Raw genomic sequence first — 14,672 nt, 5'->3', positions numbered from 1 at the left:
AATAGTATGGGCTCTATGGTCACACTGTCCCTCTGGGTTCAAATCCTGGTTCCACCTACTAAATAGCTGTGCAGTCATTTTTTCTTGGGGCTCAATACCTTCATCCCTGCAATTGTGATCAGAGCAATATCTCTTGCATAGGGTATTTGAGGATTCAATGAGATAATACACAAAGTGCCTAAAATATCACCTAAGCATTCTACCAAAAGAGCTATTATTATGAACAGAAGCTTATTTTTATATCACATGCACTGCTTTGTCAACTCTGCAATTTGATTGTCTACTCGTCTCTTCTAAAATTACAAACTTTTCATGTTATCACAAGAAAGACTGCTGGATGTGACAGAATGTGAAAATTATGCTTTTTATTGGATCACATAAAATAGTTACACCAAGTTGTCCAAATGCACTGGTGAATTAAAGCCTCCAGCTCTTACAAATTTTTATACATATATCTATGCATTTATAAATACACACATATGTAAAAGATATATATTTTCTTCTAAAATAAAGTGCCCAAATCTTGATATGTGGGGGCATAATAGGGAAAAAATCATAAAGTTTTATCAGTTATAGACTGTACTTTCACAATATAAGGATCTGTTTTACACACATTTATCCAGGTATAGTGAACTTTAATTACTCATTCTTTTCTGAATACTGAGTGAATTAATTTATCCAAAATATTAGAAGTCATATAGCCAATTTAATGAATCAGAAGCTAATTTTTCTTACTGTGCCTAGCATTAAATCCTTGGCTCCCCAATGGAAGGGTAGTTTAGCTTCATTCTTAATTTTCCTGTGTTTTGGACTGTTGTCTTTCTGCTAAAATGATAAGTGGAGAGATAAATGAATCAGACACCTCTAATTCTAAATTCTCTATTAGCATTCAATAAAAATCAGGGTTTGGTGAAAAAAGCCTTTAATGTCTTTACATTGCCCTGGGCTTGGTGAGAAATAGCCCAGCAGGATCTGAATTGAAGGATCCTGCTGCCTCTCTTATGATGAAATCTTACTGAAGCGACAGAAGAATCAGAGTACAGTGATCAAGAGCTCATTGAGAGAACCCACTCAAAATGAAATGGAACTCTACTACAGTGGAAAACTTTGTGACAACAGGTTTGAATTTAAGAGCAGAATAAGGGCTAAAAGAAAAACTAGATAATTTAAGACAAGTAAGAAAATTCTCATTTCAAATAGAAACTAGGGTTCTACTCCCTGCTCCAGTTTCTCAGCTTTCTTCCTGGGTTTTTATTGTATTTTCTATTATCTTACACTTTTAAGATGATCATTTGCAGTCTTTGACAAGGAATGGAATTTCAAAATGCCTTTGAAAAGCCTTCAACCTATTGAAGCAAGGTGAGGATGCCTAAAAATAGCTTAATATGAACCCAGCCATTTCATAATCTCTGGTGATTACAGGTTCAAACAGCAATAGAGTGGATCTTATTCAAGCAGGAAAGGGAGAAATCGTCAGCACTAAAATCGCATAAAACACTCTATAACTTCTCAACATATGGAAGACCTGGGAACAATGGGAAGTCCAGACATTTCTCAATGTCAGAACAAGGAATGGAGTATTTTCTTTTGAGACGAAGAAGGGGGTAAAAATGGGCAAGAAAGTGTTTCTAATTACCTGACCCACTTCAGTAGGGTCTTTTCAAGAACAGAGCCACCTAACTACTGATTTTGGTGAGCATCTTGTTAATGGCTTGCTTGACATGTGTGGTGGAGCTTCGTCGCCTTGTCTTGCCCTGGACCATCCTCCTGCGACGCACCTCTCGACACAGCTCATAGAATATCTCCGTGATGTTTCCTTCTCCAGTGCAAGCAGAACACTCATAAAAAGCACATGCCAATTCGGTGGCCAGCTTCTCCCCTTCTTCTGTACTAACCTGTCTGGAGTGGTCCAAATCAGCTTTGTTTCCAACCAAGATAAGAGTCACATTCTTAGGCTTTTTGATCTCATCCAGGATGTTCTTAAGTGGGAGAACTTCCTCAAAACTTCCTCGGTCAGTAATGTCATAGACCAGCACAAAGCCTTCCCCCCATCGCATGTGTCCTTCCCTCTGAATGGTATCTTCCTGTTGACAAGGAAACAATGGCAGTTGGGGAATTGGAAGTCATTTCAGTGTATAGATGTTGCTCATGCTAATAATTAGTCCTTAAATACTATTCTTTATGTTTGGTGTCATTAAAATGTCTTGATAGTATGCCCATACAAGCTTACCTTCTCAATCAGTTTGGAATAGAAGCATTACTTACTCACAGACAGATATGTCAAGGAACTAAAAACATTCTAACTGCATAGACCTTTTACTTTCTGCTTCTAATTTTCTATTGGACATATTATTAAATCCACAATTACAAGAACTATAAAGAAGTTATCTTAGTTGAGTGCACTGCCTCCAAGGCTTTTCATCACAATTAAAGAATCGGCAAATAGGTAACAAACAAGTAGCTCTTTTGCCACCCTATAGGGATCAGATTTAGAGGCACAGCTTAGTAAGTGGTTTTGATTTCGTTTTTTGCTTTAATCTCTTTTGCCTTCAGATCATAAACAATTGGGCACCAGGGACAGAAAAACAGTGAAAAATTGTATAGTGAGTCAAACTCAAAGCCAAGGGCTTTTGGCTTTTTTTTCTATCTAAACACTCCCAAAATATTACACCATCCCAATAATGATAGAAACTCATATGAAGTGATTTTCAAAGGGGGTGATCACTCTTTCCTAGGAAAGCAGCATGCGAGATTTAAAAATGCATTGCTCACATGGGCTTATATAACTCTGCAGGTATGTAAGTCCCTACCATGTCTCTCTAGAATCAGGGATGGGTGGCAGGGAAAGCATATATAATGAGGTGATGATGAGAAATAAAAGTGTCTAGCTGGTTTCAAGAACATTTCTTGGATTAAATACATTAGTTCAAGTCTTCTTCAGGTCATAGGTCACTGATAGAGCACCATGGAACCTTTCAGCTTCCTAACTTTCACTCCTATTGGTCATTTTATTCGTGGGAACTAAGCCTAGCTATGAACCTAGCTGTAATCTCAGAACTTACTGACATTAGGACAAATTTATGTTAGCTTCCTTTGTTATGGATTGCTTATTATATACAATTATGTAGCTCAAATCTTCAATAGGATGTTGTGAAGTCTGGAAAGAATATTACAGGAGAGATTCCTAAAATATTCTGAAAAAAGATTTGGAGGTTATATAAGTTTAGAATGTAATATATACTGAAACTCTTAAGGATTCATCTTATACCTTGGCATAGAAGGCTCTGAGAACTTCCCTATAACAATACTTGTTTAACTCTATCAGAGCATTTCAAAATACTTAACCATGAACCTCTTAATATCTTGCCAAAATATATGTGGGTAATTCTATTCTAGATGATGTCATCTGGATGTTATAGTATTTTCAATCCTCCTCCCATCCTGCTAAAGTATTGGGTAATTTATATAGGTATGCTTACATAAGCTGTTCCATATATGTTAGTATATAAATAACTAGATAATCAAAGAGAAAAGTCTTTAGGCATCATTAGTTAGTTGGAGGAAGGTGTTTTAATTTTATTCATAGTATGCATATATACATCTCATTTTTATTTGATCCAGGAAAATTTTATCTGAACCCTCTATTCACCTGACCAGCAGTATCTAGTATCTCCATGGTGACAACTTCATCATCGATGGTTGCTTGGTGTCGATAGGTGGATTCTGAGAGAATGAGCAAAAAATATTAAAAAGCAAATTAGTCCATGATTTAATTTGATGCTTAAATTACAAAGTTGTTACAGAAGTACATCTGTTTATATAGCATAAGGGAATGTGCATCCTAGGGAGAAGAGGATGGATGTGCAAGAATCTGCCATTTCTATACTCTTTGAAATCCTAGAAGTACAGGTTCTCATGTGCGAGTCACAGATTTTCAGGGTATATAGCATGAGGGTATATCGCCTGAGAGAATCTTTGTCTCTTTGCTCATTTTATTCTCCTATGAGGCCAGCTTCCTGATGTTCTCTTCCTTCTTAAATAAGGCCTCTACATCCTAGACTGAGAAAATGATTCCCACAAAATGCCTTCTACCTTGATATTCCTAAAATCCTGTTTTAGGGAATCACCGTTAGTTATTATACCTGAATAGATGACATATAAGCAGGAGTTGTTCATTTCCTTCAAGACCCCAGTCCTGGAAATGCAGTGGACATTAGATAAGGTGGATAAGCCATTCATGTAAAAGATGACCATGTAAAGCTATGAAAAACCCTTGTGGCAGTAAACGGCAGTTAGGCCCCATGTTTGGTGGTTGTGAGGAAAGCAGAGGAGGGCTGGGTTGCACAGAGAGAGATGCAACGAAGCAGAGTTCTCCTGCTCATGTTACCTCTTCAAGGTAGAAAAACGACAATAGCTCAGTGCCAGCTGAAGGCTGGTAGGGTAATATCAGAGAGGTCCCCAAACTCTACTGGGGTGAGGAGAAGTCAGCAGATACAAGAACTTTGGGTGGTCTAAGTGTGCCTTTCACCACATGACATGGCCAGAGGTTAAAATCAATACCAACTGGTACTGCTCTGTATAAAAACTAAAACAGTTGAAATAATGAACTCAACAAATGATTGACTGAGCCAATGAAGGTCAGGTTGAAGAACTCTTCCAGAAGGCATCAGTACATGATAAGAAGAAGGAAACTGTAAAAGTAAAATATAAGAGAGATGGATAATTGAAATAGACATGTTACTATCTCTTATAAAATGAGCCTCAAAGAGAATAAAATACACCAGGGGGGCGGGGGCAGTGAAAATACTTGAGGCTGTTATAACTGAAAATTTCCCAGGAGGGAAGGCCTTGAAACAGTTCAGATCAAAAGAACTAAAAGGACAAACAAGGAAAACATCATATATAAATAAAACATATATATATGAAACATATATAAAACATCTCAGCAAAATTTAGGGATATCAGTGATAAAGACAAATTTTAAAGGGTCAACAGAAAAAAAGCACATCACCAATAGAAGGACATGACTCAGATTGACATTAGACTTCTCACCAGTAAAACTGAACTTGAGATCCCAATGGAGTAAAATAGACTAATCAAACCACACCAAAAGCAATCAAGAATTATAATTCTTGATGATACCAATATACTGGGGTGGGAGGAGTGGGGAGACACAAGAGGCAGTTCTTTTTTAACCACAGTTTTTGTTACTTTGCTACAAATATAATCTCCTACCTAAAAGACAAACTGCAGAAAGGAAGCTTAACTAAGTAGCATAACCCAGCCTTCTGCCTGCCATCAGCCCTGTGTCATGAACATTGCCATAGGCATGGCACATGGCTGAAATCTTTTCTGAAAAGTACAATTTAAAAATGAAGTTATGTTCAATATATTTTAAAAGAGCATATTTTGCAGTATTGTTATTCTGTTAGAATAGGTAATCTGTATGTGGTATGTACAATGATTCTCAATTCTAGAACATTCCATCCTCCTACTCTTTATGTTAAATGAGAGATTATTATTTTGCGTAATTTAATGCTCGAAAATACCATGTGTAGCAACTTCTCCTCTATACATGTTCTCTTAACTATTTCCTTTTGCATCTTCAGTGCTCCAGTTTGACAAGGAGAGGCCCAGACAGCAGCATGCATGTTAGGATCTATACCATTTCTGTTTCTTCCACTACTGTTCTGTGGTGGCCTTTGTGCCACCTTCCTTTTAAAAAGGGCTGGCATCAGCCTTAGGGCCTGAAAAACAGAGTTCTGGGCTCTCTTCCATTTCTTTACACCAAAAGTTGTCTGACAGACAGGGACATTTTTCTCTGTTGCTTCCATGATAAATAGGATATGTATTTCAACCACAGAAGGCCACAGTAGGGGGGAAATAAAATATAATGAAAATTGTATGAAGTGTGATTCTTTGGCTGTTTGTTAACTGAAACGAAAATGATGGAATGCAGGAAATGAGGGAATGTCTGCCACAGACATAGCAGCGGGGAGTAGCAGTGATTTCATCTAAGCTGAGCATTGGTTTCATGCCATTTTGAGCCTTTTCTCTTTAAGCCTTTTCTCTCTCATTAGAATCCCATATCTTCATGTAAACAGTGAAGTATAGCCCACGCAGGCAAAATGTTGTGCTTCTAAGCGCTAACTTTAATGAAGCTAATTCTAAAAAAACATATTAAGCACTTTTTGGAATTAAACTTCACTATTCATTCTAAAACAAGAGAAAATGTGTATATGTGGTGAGAGTGGACACACCTTTTATTTTGTTTATGCTAACCTAAAATAGAAATTCCGAGTCTTTTTTTCTTTTTAAAAGGAAGGGGGGGGTGATTGTTTAAGGCATATATCTAAATGAACCAAAATATCATACACTAAAGACCAATATTAGTTTCAAGATGCAATTTGGTATATTAAAAATTATATCTGAATTGCATTGTATATGAACAATACATGATCTAAAACCTGCATTCAGTAACATTTCTATCAATAGAAGTATATTTTGTATACTCCAAGAGAACTTGATGCTCAAAGAGATGTTGTAGATGCTTAATCCTTTACTGATTTAGCTTTTTTTGTATATTTTGACATATTAATATGGACATTTAGCCAGTACAGTTACAACAGCAGTTAGTAATGTTGATTTATGCTACAGTGGAAATTGTACTGACTTGAGTTCTGTTACTGGTCTAACCACACACAAGCCACATAATCTGGGATGAATTTACTTCACTCGACTTGTTTCCTTATTTGCCTAATGACGACCTCAATGTTCCCTGCTGTGCCAATACTGAATAGTTTCATGAGTTGGCTAAGTACCTCTGTTTTAGTATCCAATTCAGATAATTTGTTCTGGGTGTGCCTGTCTCTTGTGTAAACCTTTCTTTCCAAACAGTGGGTACTGTGATGCAGGAAGGAAGAACCAATCACAAAATCTAAGTGTCATTGGGTCTGTCTCCCAATTCCTACCCTCTTTCCTATCTGAGCCTTTACTAACGACATAGAGATGCCATAATCCATTCGAACACAGAGTAAAAGGTGCCTCTAAGATGGTAATAGTAGTGGTAAGTGCTGACATGCAGTCTCTCTCTTCTCCAGACACCCAACACACACACACACACACACACACACACACACACACACACAACCATACACACCTAAGCCTTTGTCCATATGCTCTGCCACAATCAGCACTCTTCTGAGGGACTCTCAGAAGCAGGGATTCAGTTCCTGTTGGGGATCTAATCAGAACACAGACCCTGTTGCAAATAGAACACTACACTCACCACCATAAAGCACTTTTGCTGGTCAGATGGTGCAAGTCTCAAACCTCAAAGGCTTCAGTGCTGGTTTTCAAATGCTAGTCATAGACCAGCTCTGATCCCTGACAAACATTTCACTGTGAAATGAGAAAAATTTAAGGAAAACTAAAATTGCCTAATGTAAAGAACTGAACTTTTTTTCTTATATTATAGCCTTAAAACACTTGGATGTTAAGTATACTTGCCATTTCTATGAAATGCAAGTGCAAATAGAATATTTAATTTAGGGACCCCCTGGGTGGCTCAGCAGTTGAGCACCTGCCTTTGACCCAGGGCACGATCCTGGGGTCCCGGGATCGAGTCCCACATCAGGCTCCCTGCATGGAGCCTGCTTCTCCCTCTGTGTCTCTGCCTGTCTCTCTGTATCTCTCATGAATAAATAAATAAAATCTTTTAAAAAAAGAATATTTAGTTTAAAATTAGTTTTAAATAATTTTAGTTCTCTCTCACCTCTGTGTCTTGTTTGTATCTCTAATGGCAGTTCCTATGATAATACCTCTCTTTAGAAGACCAAAAAGCAAAACCTACTGAAATGAAAAGTCTGGGAATCATTTGCTATTATAGTTGCAAACATTTTCTTCTTAGATGTACTTCAGAGCAGTAAATATTCAACTTCCCTAATATGTCGAATGGTGTTCATAGTCTTTGGCTTCTCATGGAGCAGTAATTCTATTATAGGTTGAAAACACTGCACTATTAAAAAATGTTGCTACCTATAGAGTGCTATAGTATGTTCCAGGTTTTTGAGGAAGGCTCTGGATTCAGAATTCAAGGCTGTTTTTGCAAATATGCCACTTAGCTTTTTAATGGTAGCTTTCCTTTCTCGTGGTGGTTTTGAAACGCTATGATAGTGTAAAGTCAAGCCCAGGAAATGCTTGATTCATCTTGCATCAAATAGATGGGAACCTCCTGTAGGCTTGAACATTGGTGACTTCTAGCATGCGCGCGCACACACACACACACACACACACACACACACATACACACACATCAGTTTCCAGGGTGAGTTAATGAAACCCTCACCTAGAAGTGAGTCATACATCAGATACTCCTGAAGTCTGATCAAGGCTCTTGTTGCTTAGCAGCAGTAATCCTTTCTGAACAGTACAGTACAAGGTCACTCAATAAAGTTTCATTGTTCCTAGTGAGGGAAGCCTGTATTATAAATAACCAATGCAGGCAGATTTCTATTAACAGCAGTTGTTTTTCAGAAGGAATAAAACAAAAGGGACAATGATTCACCTAAGACTAAAAATAGTAACATTAGTTACTGGAACATATTCAGAGAGGTAAAAAAAAAAGAGATAATTTTTTATAAGATTCATCTTTTGTTGAAATATACTAGGATTGCTAAGTAAAATCAGGATTTTTCTACTGAACTCTGGTAAACCATTAAGATTCTCAGGAACTATAATCTTTGTAAAGCTTATATAAGTAATAAGAATATAAGAGGAGAGTGGGACAAAAATAGATAATAAATGATTTTTTAAAAACAAGTGCATTTTTGATACAAATATATCATTTTAAGATGAGATTGCACTTATATTAAAAGCATGTTAAAAATTACTGATGTTGAAAAACGATTTAAAAGCAAAAACAGAGAAGTAAAGACTAATAAAAATAGAGACATGTTATTAGATCATAAAAAACTGAATACCATAAAGATGTGAATCTTCTCAAAATAATTTATAGTTTTAATTCAATTCCAGAAAATCATGTCATGCTATTATAGAGTTTTAAAAATTGGCCTTAGAGAATAGACTAGAAATACTAGCCAAAGTAATTTTGTATAAAGCTTAAGAAAGAAGACCTCTCTACTGTGTGTCAAAATGTTCTAAAGAGCACAGTTATGAAAAGTGTGTGGTATTGGTGGTGGATATATAAAAAAAAAAAAAAGGGAAATCTAGAGCTGCATCCTAATGTAAATGACCCAATGTACTAAAAAAAAAAAAAAAACAGCTTTGGAAGTAGTGAGAAAAGGTGGGGACTATTTAGTAAATAGTTGCAGGACAATTTGTCAACTATTTGGAAACACTGTTGGATCTTGAGCCTGTACTTCTCACAAAAGTAAGTCCCACATGGATCAAGAAGCTAAAAATTAAATAGACTTAAAAGATCACTCTGTATTCCTGTCTCTGGTCAGTTTTTCTTCATAGTTTTTATCACTGTTTGACATACATTTGTTTATGACTCTTCTGTATTTACTAGATTGTTAGTTCAAAAATCCAGAGGCTTTCCTTTTCTGCCTTTTGATGTATCCTCTGCACCTGGAATAATCTGATACATAGGAGATGATTTATGATATTTGCTGAATAAGTGAATAAAAGCAATAAAAGGAGGCATATATGGAAAGAAATATCCCTTTTTACCTGAACACTTGTAAGCTTGGAGTCATAACCAAATCAAAACAAAATGAAATTTAAAAAAAAAAGGAATAATTGCCCATTACACTATTCTAAGGCCAGCTCAGGCTGGATCCTGTTACTGGTAAGGAAACAATGTCTCTCCCTCCTTCTCTGGATTGAAAGTTGTTGCCCTTTACAAAACCAGCCTGGGTCCCAGATGTGTAACGAGCAAAAACTCAAAAGATTATTTCAGAGTAAAATCTGAAGCTGAAATTAGAACCCAGGGATTGTCAGCATTGTTTTGAGGATGACAACAAAATAGGTATCTATTGGACTAGGTATAGGTATGTTTTGGACTATTTAAAAGCATGATGAATGCTTCCTACATCAATATTATGCTACTTTCAAGATCCACAGACATTAATTTTTGCTGCTTCTTTTTTCCTTTTTTAAATAGGCTTTACTCAGATCCACTGAAGAGAACAGTTTATTTTTATGTTTACCCCAAATCAGTATTCAGACAGTTTATTTTATTGTAATACTCCCCTCGGCATGCCATTCTCTTCCACACCAGATTAGTCTTGTCCACTGGTGTCCTCCTTCTCCCACTAGAATGAATGATACTACATTTCCCGAAGGGAGGGCATCGTGTTGTACCCACTTCCTTCTTGTCTTGTCTCCAGTCTGACCTATTTTTTTTTCATCTATGCATGAAAACCCTGCATGGTTCTAAGCACAGACAGCATGAGACACATGTCTAGTTTCTTTAAAGACTTTGCATGATTTGATAAGGCACTTCCCAAGCAGCTGGTAGGTGCTTCAAAATGTTGCAACAGAAAATGTCATTGCTGCTTTTAGGTCATAAACTTTGACTGGAAAGAGGAGGAAACAAAATTTGACCTACCAAGAGTGGGATCATATTCCCAGATGAACCGTTTGGTCAGGAATCTCACTACAAGAGCTGTGGAAAAAAAAAGCAACATTTCAAACAAATTTGTTAATTTTCTTATAGTTCTTATCCTTGTATCGAAAGAAAAATAGCTCAGACAACCATAGTGCTTTATATTTCTTGGCACATAAACTCAATGCATTTATTTACATTTATTCAAGTACTTTTTCAGTTTCATATTGTGGCCTAAAAACTTGTATAATGTTTTAATGGTACATTAACAGGTTAGATTTGTTCTTTTAGTTACAGGGTTTAAACAAACAAAAGACATCACAATGTGAAAATGCTCACATATAAAATTTTTAGCAAAACAATAAATTTGGATGTGTCACAATACAGGTGTCTAAAGTTTGAATATTGATAACAATTAATAGCAGTGAGTTGAAAACACAAAGAATTTTAACTGTAATGAAAAGATCACTAGGTGGTAATTTGCATTTAAAAAAATAGATAGTTAAGGGGCATTTGGGTGGCTCAGTTAAGCAGCCGACTCTTAATTTCTTCTCAGGTCATGATCTCAGGGTCATGAGATTGAGCCTTGGTGGGGGGGGGAGTCTGCTTGAGATTCTCTTTATTCCTCTCTTTCTGTCCCCCCCACCCCACTTGTGTATGTGTGTGTGTGTGTGTGTGTGTATACATGCTCTCTCTCTAAATAAATATTTTTAAAAACCCAGCTATTTAAAATTAAGGATTTTATTAATGACTCATTAAAGCTCATCAAAGATGAAACTGATAAAACAGTACAGTCAGAGGTAGGGTCCTGAACCGTGTGAAACACTACTTGCCTGATCTTCTCAACCCTTACTTCATCTCCATGAGGCGGATACTATGATTGTTTCCATTTTTCAAATAAGGAAACCGAGGCTCTGAAAGCTCAACAAATTTCACTGAGTTCACATAGCTAGTTAGTGGCCAAGTCAGGACTTGAGCCGTGTAGTCTGTTTCCAGAGCCTGTGATTTATCCATTATTCTGAACTTAATTTAAGGCCTGGGCCATCCAGATAATACTTGACTAGAACCTGGTGACAGAGGAGAATTGGTAAAATGTGTCAGCTCCAATGTCCTTAAAAACTGGTAGGCTCAGGGGTTAAGGGTCTGCCTTTGGCTCAGCTCATGATCCCAGGGTCTTGGGAACAAGCCCCACAGTCGGGCTCCCTGCTCAGCAGGGAGTCTGCTTCTCTCTCCCCCCACTCCCCCTGCTGTGTGCTTGTGCTCTCTCTCTCTCTCTGTCAAATAAATAAATACAATCTTAAAAAAAGAAAACCAACAACCGATGGGACACATGCTCAACATTTTCCTGTAGGTGTATTGAAAACAGCAGCTTTTAATCTTTAAAATTATTTTTTTTTTGGAAAAGGGTGTCACAGACACTTTGAAAATGGAATGAGAGCTTGGAATCTGTTCCCTGGTGAAGTGCATATTATGTGCATTTCGGCAAACAACTTCAGCAGGCTAATGAGCCCTCTGAAGACCTTCTGTGGTCTTCCTGGGATCCCATTGATCCTCACTAAAGAATGTCTATCACATTTTATAGTTTAAAAATATCTATTATTAGAGGTTTTTTTTTTATTTTTACCAAAAGGCCCTGGATGTAAGAGTATCTAAGGATACTCCTGGAAGAAACAGAACTAGTTATTTGGAGGTTACTGTTAGTTTCTCTTTGTTGCCCCTGCAGGATCAGCAGAAGTGTATCGTCCCTATCATAGTGTCTTATATGAGAGATCACAGTGCAAATTGCAATGAGAACCTCATAAAACAGACCACAAACATATGTGGCTTGGCTGGAGACTGAGAGTAGCAATGTTCTTTCTAATTACAGAGTGTGTCTGAATTTAAGCCAAAATATTTGCAGTGCCTAAAGTAGCAAGGCCACTGACCCTATAATACTTCCCACAGTGAGTGTACTTGTGGTTTTATCTGCAATTTTCAGTCTGTCACTGTTCACTCTCTTGAGAATCTTTTTTTTTTTTTTTTGGTGTGTAAGAAGCAGTAAGCAGTAGACAGATATTTTTCTGTTTTTAAATTAGCATGTTAGGAAACATAACTAACTGCCTACAGTATCCATAGTTCATCTTTTGTTAGAATATGTAGTTTTAACTCTAAAAGTTTCAACTGGAAAAATACATTGATCAGACGTCTTTAAGCAATAAAGTAGTAAAATTAAAGTCTTACATAACTGAAGTTTGAACTTCCCCAATTCTAAGACCATTTAAACTTCAATTATTTCTTCAAGAAATCTTTCTAAAATGTATTTGAGACTCCCTTTCATTCCCTTTCAAAACTGAGTATACTGAACATAACCAAATCATTAAAAAATGCCTCGATCTTAGTTAACAACCTGGATTACTACCCTATGCAGTTACACAGTAATACTTTCAGAATCCATAGAATGGTTGAAGCAACACAACTCTAGAATGCTAGGGCTTTAAATCATTTTAGTTTTTAAGTATATATATTCATATGTACATAGCCTTTTTTCTTCTCTCAAATACCATGGCTTTCTCTCTTTTTTAAATTTTTTTTTAAAAAATTATTTATTTGAGAGAGAGAGAGAGAGAAAGAGAAAGGGAGAGAGAGTACAAGTGCATGAGAGGAGGGAGTGGCAGAGAGAGAGGGAGAAACAGGCTCCCCACAGAGTAGGGAGCCTGATGTGGAACTCGATCCCAAGACCCTGAGATCACGACCTGAGCCAAAGGCTGGCACTTTACTGACTGAGCCATTCAGGTGCCCCTGGCTTTCTCTTTTTGCCACAGTCACTGAGACCACCTCCAAATCCATCTGTATGCTTCCTTTGTTACTTTTGTTATTCCCAAGACTGATAAACCATATTAACAAGCTTGTTAGAATTTTTCTCACATTAGAGTAAATTATCTCTGTGGTTGGATTCTAAGGAAGCCGTTCTATGAATATAAACAGGATTCTGGTGACCTTTGAGATGTCATGTTTGTCGCTGAGAAGCTGAGTTATTGGTTCAGTTGCAGAAGGCCACCTTCCAATGGGGCAGCGTTGCTAGGCTTTATCATTGAAATCAATCTAAACATTTCTAATATTGTTAAGAGACACACATTATTATTTGATGGCCATTTTAACAATAGTATCATACTTTTAAAATTCATTCTATTTTTTTTATCGGAGTTCAATTTGCCAACATATAGCATAACACCCAGTGCTCATCCCATCAAGTGCCCCCCTCAGTGCCCGTCACCCAGTCACCCCCACTCCCTGCCCACCTCCCTTTCCACCACCCCTTGTTCGTTTCCCAGAGTTAGTTTTTTTATTTTAAAAGATTGATTTATTTACTTGAGAGAGAGACAGAGAGACAGAGGGAGAGTACAGGAAGACAAGCAGATTCCCACTGAGTGGGGAGCCCAATGCAGGACTCGATCCCATGACCTTGAGATCATGACCTGAACCGGAGTCAAGAGTCAGATGCTTAACTAACTGAGCCACCCAGGCGTCCCCAATTCAGTCTATTTCAAATGCAGCAAAAAACATCCAAACCACATTGAAGAATTGACATGCCTTATGTTTATTCTTGAAGGACATGTTTTTGTTTCTCTCAAACACAGATTATTCATGGAAAATACAAGCACATTGTCTATATTTTTAAGCTTTCAAAAGTATTTTAATTGAAAATTATTAGTCTCAAGAATGAAAATAACTTTACATCTGTGGAAGGGATTTCTGTTAAACGCTCTATTATTTACATTGTGTCTGAGGTACTTTTGTGACATTCACCATTTACCGACGGAATCATAGAACTTCAATATTATTTACCCACAAATCTGATTATAATTTTATTTAGGAAATATGACTTTCACATGAGATATGTCTTGCCATGTCTCACCTCCTCCACCACTACCACTCTCATCACATGGTTTCACCTGTTAATGATAATACAATTGCTTCCTCAGTAGTGTTCATCCTTCAGCTGCACTCCCAGAACTCCCTCAAACTATTCTCCACAAAGCAGCCAATGCTTCTGTTAAATCATCGCATGCCACATCTTTTCCCCAAATGCTCCCTGACTTTATCTCATTGGATAAATATTTAT

The 14,672-nt window shown here is 37.0% G+C and overlaps 1 protein-coding gene across 2 annotated transcripts in view; it reads right to left on the bottom strand.

The window, feature by feature from the left end:
* Nucleotides 1–350: 350 nt before the first annotated feature.
* The window catches only part of RERG (RAS like estrogen regulated growth inhibitor), a 114,251-nt gene continuing 99,929 nt past the window's right edge, over nt 351–14,672 (bottom strand). For both annotated transcript variants that reach the window (XM_025995174.2, XM_072765963.1), the window contains 3 exons: nt 10,574–10,630; nt 3,650–3,723; nt 351–2,084 (listed from right to left, as the gene is read on the bottom strand). In XM_025995174.2, the coding sequence (XP_025850959.1) occupies nt 1,677–2,084; nt 3,650–3,723; nt 10,574–10,630 (539 nt within the window). In that variant the 3' untranslated portion in view covers nt 351–1,676. The remainder of the gene's footprint in view (nt 2,085–3,649; nt 3,724–10,573; nt 10,631–14,672) is intronic.

Source organism: Vulpes vulpes, chromosome 8 (assembly GCF_048418805.1).
Source record: "Vulpes vulpes isolate BD-2025 chromosome 8, VulVul3, whole genome shotgun sequence".
Lineage (NCBI taxonomy): Eukaryota > Metazoa > Chordata > Mammalia > Carnivora > Canidae > Vulpes > Vulpes vulpes.
This window is presented reverse-complemented; position numbering and strand designations above follow the sequence as displayed.